This window comes from Squalius cephalus (assembly GCF_949319135.1).
Source record: "Squalius cephalus genome assembly, chromosome: 5".
In the NCBI taxonomy this organism is placed as follows: Eukaryota; Metazoa; Chordata; class Actinopteri; order Cypriniformes; family Leuciscidae; genus Squalius; species Squalius cephalus.
Window position 1 is genome coordinate 26,473,319 of NC_137126.1, and position 8,180 is coordinate 26,481,498.

The 8,180-nt window shown below is 36.6% G+C and overlaps 1 protein-coding gene across 1 annotated transcript; it reads right to left on the bottom strand.

Annotated features, from left to right (window-relative positions):
- Positions 1 to 1,657: 1,657 nt before the first annotated feature.
- tmem175 (transmembrane protein 175) lies at positions 1,658 to 8,180 on the bottom strand. The gene is made up of 10 exons (XM_079873026.1): positions 7,873 to 8,180; positions 7,635 to 7,673; positions 7,229 to 7,326; positions 7,077 to 7,128; positions 6,931 to 6,966; positions 6,681 to 6,764; positions 6,408 to 6,572; positions 6,200 to 6,281; positions 4,820 to 4,955; positions 1,658 to 3,620 (listed from the first exon to the last, which is right to left on the bottom strand). Exons 1-10 carry the CDS (start codon positions 8,071 to 8,073, stop codon positions 2,951 to 2,953), a joined length of 1,563 nt encoding a protein of 520 aa, XP_079729152.1. The 5' UTR covers positions 8,074 to 8,180; the 3' UTR covers positions 1,658 to 2,950.

Here is an 8,180-nt window from a genome sequence, read left to right on the forward strand (position 1 = left end):
GAAAATGATATGCAAGAAGACCTCGACTTGTCTTCCAATCCAGCATGGCTAAACTTCTCTATGGGTGGAGAATAACTTGAACGGGTTGTTTTTGGGGGAGAAACTGCCTTTTTGAGAAGGTGATCTACTGTTCCCCTAAGTGACCATTCGTTTTAGTTGCACTGTATCTACATGAGTCGAAAGATTCACTTCGAACTGTTTTCAATTAGCTTTTCAGGTTTTAATATCAAAAAGCACTGGTGCTTTTTTGAGCAGATATCCAATATCTGGAGAAAAAAAAAAATTAAATGTGCTTAAATTTACAGAAAATGGTAAGTTGTTTATATGCTTTTTGTTTTTAATTTGTTTTTACAATATCTTCCCTGCAATATTGTTTTTAGCTGCTCTTGTTTTTATAAACCTGAATTTTCATGTTAATTTAATTAAGTGAAATCTTTCAGAATTCTTTACCAAACAAATGTGTACCAAAGCACTGTCAATTATGCTGTGAAAAAAAAAAAAAAACCTTAAAATATAACACAATGATTAACATTTGTCAAATACTACAACCTAACAAAAAAAACAAACAAAAAAAACACCATAAATTCCTGTAACAATTAATAAACCAAATGAATAAATTGGGTATTTATAGTAGTTAAAGGCACTTAAAAGAACAATTAACATTACTCTTGGTTATTGTAACTTTTTTTCGGGCTTTAAGTTAAAAATTCAGATCCAACAAGAGGATTTGCAAAAAAACAATAACTTTGCCCTAATTGCACATCATGGACTCAGTAGTGTTGTTTTGGACCAGTTGTGTGTATTGCAAAGCCCCCCAAATAAATAATATATATATATATATATATATATATTAGGGCTGTCAAAAGATTAATCGCGATTAATCGCATCCAAAATAAAAGTTTGTTTTTAATAATATATGTGTGTGTACTGTGTATAATTAAATTTGTATATATAAATACACACACATGCATGTATATATTTAAGAAAAATGTGTTATTTTTATATAAAAAAATATATATTTATATATAATATAAACTATATAAATATATATATACAGTATATGTATGCAAATATTTCTTAAATATATACATGATGCATGTGTGTGTATTTATATATACAAAATAATTATACACAGTACACACACATATATTATGTAAACACAAACTTTTATTTTGGATGCGATTAATCTTTTGACAGCCTAAAAAAAAAAAAAAAAAAAATATATATATATATATATATATATATATATATATATAAAATTATTATTATGACTATGATTATGACCCCTTACCTTATTCATTCCTGTCTGCAATAGGTTTACATGTTTTTCGTTCACATCTGCTGTCCTGTAGACATTTTGCAGTCATGTGAGAATGTTGTGTTTATAGAAATATGAATCCTATCAGACCAAACAGAGAAAGGTGGCTATAGCTTATTTTGTGGATGTCACAATTGTATTAGAATTTTAGTTTTTGAGAGCTGCTGTACAATTTATCATGTTACCAATATATAATATTGTGCAAGCTTATCCTGTTCAGAAGCTTAGCAGAAAATGGGTTTCAAATTACTTATCACGGTTTGTGTTATTCATTGGTTTAAAAAATGGGAACCTTTATTTATGTCTGTTTGATTTTCAGATTATTTTTTTTTTAAATATAAATCTAAGTTTTCAGTAATAGATATTTACCAGAAGACAAAGTAACAAATAATAATGGGCAATGCTGGGAAAAAGTAAGAACTATTATTATATTACTGTTACTATTATTATTGCAATGCTACACTTGGTGAATAAACTTTTGACCTACTCTCACTGTGGTCACATTTATTACATGATTTCAGTTTTCCACCACAAGTACAGTATTTCTGCAAGCAGCAATTGAGTGTTTATTCTCAAAATTGTATCTTTGTTTGTTGATATTCCCAAAACTAAAGCAGACTGTTAATGTGAAGAAAAGTAGAATAATCAACAACAACCACTTGAAATAGCAATTGAAATGTTGGACAAGTGCATTTTACATTTAACATCTTGCAGTCAGTATGTTAACATTTAGATGAAATACAAACCAAAAGTAATCTCAAACACCACAAACAAACAAACAAACAAAAAACATCTTATAATGGCTTATACATCTTGATTTTCATGATCTCTACCTGTTCCATCCAGATCAGACTGTAAAGTGCAACGGCGACATCATTATTTAATCTAAGGTGCATCACTGGTTTCATTGCCACACAAAATGAACAGAAGATTTTTTTAGAGCATTGCAAAACACTGACAGTGCATTCACCTCAACCTAATGCATGATGTTTTGGATGTTTATGCAGCTGTATGAACCATTTCTGCCACCAGAACCAGCCGAGACCTGAATCATAGCTCCATTAGAATAGGAAGCCACCTAAAAAAACAACAACGCAAATCTACTCTTCTCCCAACTCCAGCTCTTTATATATGATCAAAATGATCATTGCAAGAAGTTAAGTACAAAAGTCAAAATAATTAACAAATAAAAAATAAAATAGGAATTCTAAAACCAACCTGGTCTTAAAAACTCAGTAGTTATTTTTGTAGATCTTACTGTTTGAATTAATGAAAACCTTTAGGTAACTTAATTCACATTCAAATATGAACAAAAACAAAGACAATGTTTTAGCATGCTAATAAAAACTGTAAGATGCTGAAAAACTTCAGTGCATTTCTGTAAGGAGAAAACAAATCTCTTCCGCCCTCCGCAGACCACTGTTACGACATTGAAGACCAAGCGCTTATCACACTACATCAATCACTTCCACTGTCTATTACACTAAATAACTGGAGAGATCTGACCCATACGGATGGCTTCTACAGCACAAAGCTGTCAGTTGCAGCATTAATTTTAAACAATGGCGCTGGAAAGCTAGCCTAACCTTGATCTTAGGTCAAACATCGAGATGTTTTCTTCTTCTCCGTTCACTAAGTCAGTACATCAGTAATAGGCAACCGTAAGTCCTCTTCCTCTACTGGAACGCTGTCCAAATCATTCCTTGCAGAACAGAAGAGCCATCTGAGTAGCGCCAGCGCCACACGGACCAGAAGCCTCAGTAACAGAAAAGCGAACGGTACACCTATCTCCATCATGTGAAAGATGGGCGCGCTGAAGCGGCTCAGGATGCAGGTGAGGAAGAATGTCCCGAGGGCCACGCAGGGGTAGAGCGAGAGCTTGGCCAGCATAAAGGTGTGGTCTCGACCGCCGTAGCGCACGTAGGGGTGCAACGTCTCGCGCTCCGTGAAAAGCGCCACCACCCACATCGCTAGCTGGAACAGACCTGCGAAGAAGATGATGACGCAGCTGATCTGCACGGCCTCCAGCTCATTGCGGGAGCCTCTGGGAAACTCGTGCGTGAGCTGGTAGGCGAGGGGCAGGCCACCCACAAAGGCCAGGGAGAACGTGTTGAAGAGGCCCATGAGGCGCGTGGCCTTGGTCACGTGCAGGAAGAGAGAGTGATGAACGAACCAAAGCAGCCCGACGGTGGCGTAGGAACCGAAGTAGGCCAGGTACTCGGGGCCGTACTCCTGAAGCGCAGCAATGAGGCTGTTGTTAAACTGCTTCTTCACCACAGACGGATCAGGCACGTTGTCTTCACTGTGTAAACAGACAGTTTATTAAGCTCTCAAATCTACTTGGACATTAAAGGGATAGTTCACCCAATAATGACAATTCTGTCATTAATTCCTCACCCTCATGTCATTCCAAACCCGTAAGACTTTTTTTTGATGAAATCTGAGAGTTTTTTTGTCCTTCCATTGACAGCTACAAAACAACCACTTTGACGTTTCAAAAAGTTCATAAAGAGATCGAAAACTAATCCATATGAATTGAGTGGTTTAGTCCAAATTTTCTGAAGAGCCCAGATTGCTTTACATCATGAACAGGTTGAATTTAGGCTTTTATTCACATATAAAAATTCATCAAACTCAAACATCAGTTGTAGTAAACGAAAGCTCAAGCATGTTCACTTGATGTGCGAGAACCAATGAGGTTCATTCTCGTGTTACGCAGCACGTTTGAGCTTCTGCGAGAACCAATGAGGTTCATTCTCGTGTTACGCAGCACGTTTGAGCTTCTGCAAGAACCAATGAGGTTCATTCTCGTGTTACGCAGCACGTTTGAGCTTCTGCGAGAACCAATGAGGTTCATTCTCGTGTTACGCAGCACGTTTGAGCTTCTGCAAGAACCAATGAGGTTCATTCTCGTGTTACGCAGCACGTTTGAGCTTCTGCAAGAACCAATGAGGTTCATTCTCGTGTTACGCAGCACGTTTGAGCTTCTGCAAGAACCAATGAGGTTCATTCTCGTGTTACGCAGCACGTTTGAGCTTCTGCGAGAGATTTGGGTTGAGCATGTTTATGTTCGCTGATCAATGTTTATATGTGAATAAAAGCCTAATTCAATCTGTTCATCATATAAAGAGATTTTGTCTCTTCAGAAAATTTGGACTAAACCACTCAATTCATATGGATTAGTTTTATGATCTATTTATGAACTTTTTGAAGCGTCTAAGTGTCAATTGCGTAGCCGCCAATGGAAGGACAGAAATCTCTCAGATTTCATTAAAAATATCTTAATTTGTGTTCCAAAGATAAAAGAATGTCTTGCGGGTTTGGAACGACATGAGGGTGAGGAATTAATGACAGAATTATTTTTTTTTGTCACAAAGCTTTGTGCCAACTTTGATGCTGTTACACAACTAGTAGCCTGTCCAATAGAGCAATGACAAAGCCAGTGCTGCTGACTACATCGTAAACTGTCATATTACCTTTGGAGGATAGTCAAATACAAACCAAATGTCTAAGATGAGCAGTGTGGCTACGATTGCATACACCCCATCACTGAACGCCTCCACTCGGTCTTTACTCAAAGGTTCACTGGGCTGATACGTGTAGAAGAGCATTGAATCTGGACTGTCTTCCACCTGACCTGAGTTTATAGAAAACATGATATAATGCAGATTACAATTACATAACCTTTCAAAAGTTAAATTGGGATCAGTAAGATTTTTTAAAAAGAAATTAAAGGGATATTTCACCGCTGGAAAGATGAACGTGTATTTAAATTGGGTAATTTATGTAGTAGAAATGTGAAATTATTTAGAAGTTGGTGCCTTCTAGACTGAGAAAAGCCAGAAAATGTATTTTTGGCTCATGTGGATTAAAGACAACAACTCCCAGAATGCACTTGCTTCGCTGCCCTACGAGGCCACTTCCAAGCCACACCTACCGGTTACAGAGGGTGGTATCGGAAGAAATGATACAACTAGTCTACTAGATGACTTGAAACTGAAAAGACGCCGTTTTATCATGAGATCCCACCCCCTACGGACGGGTTGAAAACATGCGGAACTAGCTCCTACTACTGGCTGTAGTCTCTCGCCTCTGGCCAAAAAAAGCCTCAAATAACGCAAAATGATGATTTTTGCATCAGAGTTTTTTTTTTCCAGACACACAATACAGAAATCTCTCGTCTCAGGGGGGGACATGAGGGAGGGAAGCACGGTCATTCGAAAATACTACCAGGTTTCTACTGATACAAAGCTTAATGCTAATCGGTGAAGTATCCCTTTAATCATTTTATTTAGGATGCATTATATATTGACCAAAAGTGACAGTAGACATTTATAATGTTACAAAAGATTCTATTTAAAATAAATGCAATTCTTTTGAACTTTCTGTTTATCAAAGTATCCTGAAAAAATGCATCATGGTTTCCACATACATATTAAGCAGCACAACTGTTTTTAACATTAAGCAGCAAATCAGCATATTAGACTGATTTCTGAAGGATCATGTGACACTGAAGACTGAAATGATGATCATGAAAATTCAGCTTTACCATCACAGGAATAAATTACATTTGAAAATCTATTAACATAGAAAAACGTTGCTTTAAATTGTAATAATATTTCACAATAATACTGTTTTTATTGTCTTTTTTTTTAAATGAATACAGCCTTGGTGAGAATTAGAGACTTATAGTAAAGGAACTTAAATGAACAAAATGAACATTACTCTTGGTTATCGTAACTTTTTTCAGGCTATTTTCTTTCAGAAAACACTGAACCAACCCCAAACATTTGAACAGTAGTGTATGTAGTAAAACAATGACAACAAAACACCTATCCAATGTAAGAATAAGAGTGAAGTGTTGTGGCATTTTGATCTCACCACCAATGGTTTTATTCCGGATCCATTTTAAACACTCAGAGATGTAGGGCAGGAATATGACAATAGCCAAAATGACGTAGGACTACCAAGGGAAAAATATATAAATAAAAAGAATTAATTCTACTGTTAATATATAAATTGTTTTAAGGTAAAAAAGATAACTTGTATATAATAATATGAAATATAATATATAGATAAATTTACATACCAACTGGAAGAAGATAACTGAAAAAATGCTGGCGAACAGGCACATGATCGGAACCTTCATGATGACTTTGAGGATGTGCTGCTTGTAATAAGCCTGATTTTCAGACATTTGGATCTGGTCATTGAGGAGGAAAGGATGGCTGAATCCATACAAGACAATCAAGCACTATGGACGGAGACACACACAAAAACATATGACAGTAAAAACCAAACAGTGTTCAAAATAATGGAGATGGCGTCATCTCAAAGAATCTTATGCTGGTAATGTTCTCACCTGAATTAAACCGATCACCATGACACAAGCACAGAAGAGGAGGATGCCAAGAATATAATTAGGGAACATTGCCATGAGAGAGAACTATGAGAAGATAATGAATAAAGTAAACATTAAAAAAACAATCATGAACAGGCAGAGACATCACTTTATTTCCCTTAGAAAATATAAAAGGAGGCAAAAGGGAAGTACAATGTCATCAAATTGTGCTGAACTAAGAAATCTTTCAGACATGAGTGGTATGACTCACTGTGTATGGTAGAAAGGTTATAAGCATCATACATGCCTGAAATAGAATAGAAATGAGATGTTGAAAAGTTATTAAACTCTTTCAAAATGAATATGCAGCTACTTTACATTTAAAGTTTAGGCAATACTTTTTTTGTGTGTTCTCACCAGGTTCAGCAGTGCAAGTGAGTCATCAATGCGTTCAATGACTTGAAACAACCTGAAGACAAATACTTAAATGAAATCTCTATGCAAATGAATAAAACGAGCAGTTACATGATGTTATTACTTGATAGACTGTAACGCTTGAATGCTCTCACCGGATATGTGCAGCCCAAGCAACAGTGACAATCAAAAAAGTCATCAAGTAGACAGCAACCTTGGTGGTGAGCAAAGACTGAATACTCTGTTTCAGTTCCTGAACATAGAGAGATCATATCAGTTAGGAGATAAACATACAACAGATTGTTTTACTTTTGCATTTTGTCTTAAAGGAACAGCTCACCCTAAAATGATTTATACACCCTCATGTAGATCTAAACCCATTTGACTTACTTTCTTCTCTTGAACATACATGTACAAGACGATATACTTTGTTCCACAAAATAAATAAAGACATCATAAGTATTAGACCAACATGAGGGTTTGTCAATGATAAGTGAATTTTCATTTTTTGGGGGGTTAACTGTCACTTGAAGGCAATATTATTACAACATGTTGTTTTACCTCATTATCCTGAAATTTAGTATGTGAAACAGGCAGTATCTGTGAATACAAAAATTCATGACACGTTTAGGGCGTTTTTTCCATGCATATGTTTTATAAACCAATGATTTTAAGGGATCCAAGAGAACAGGCGAGTTACAGAAAATGTGCTAAATGTGCATTCAAGACATTAAATTCAAGTCCCATGTTTTTGGTCTGCAGCAGCAGGAGCATCAGGCTCTCTGTGAGTTCCCCTCACCATGACAGTGGCGATGATGGAGATGAGCGCATCACTGTAGGCGAGCAGGCGGTGTGAGGACTGCGTGCTGCTGTGTCCCTCCTTCTCCGACGACGACAAGCTCTCCAGGAAGGAATTCGAGTGATTCCTCGGTTTCCGTCTCTTCTCCATTTCCTCGTCATCGTGGTGCTCGATTATTTCGCTTTCATCGTTTTCTCCCATGACCGCGGCGGTGTGTGGTGTCACTGCCTGGACGGTGCAGGCATGAAGCCACAGTACATTTGTTTGCAAACACCGATGATTCGATATCAGCTGACCGGAAGTTAGCG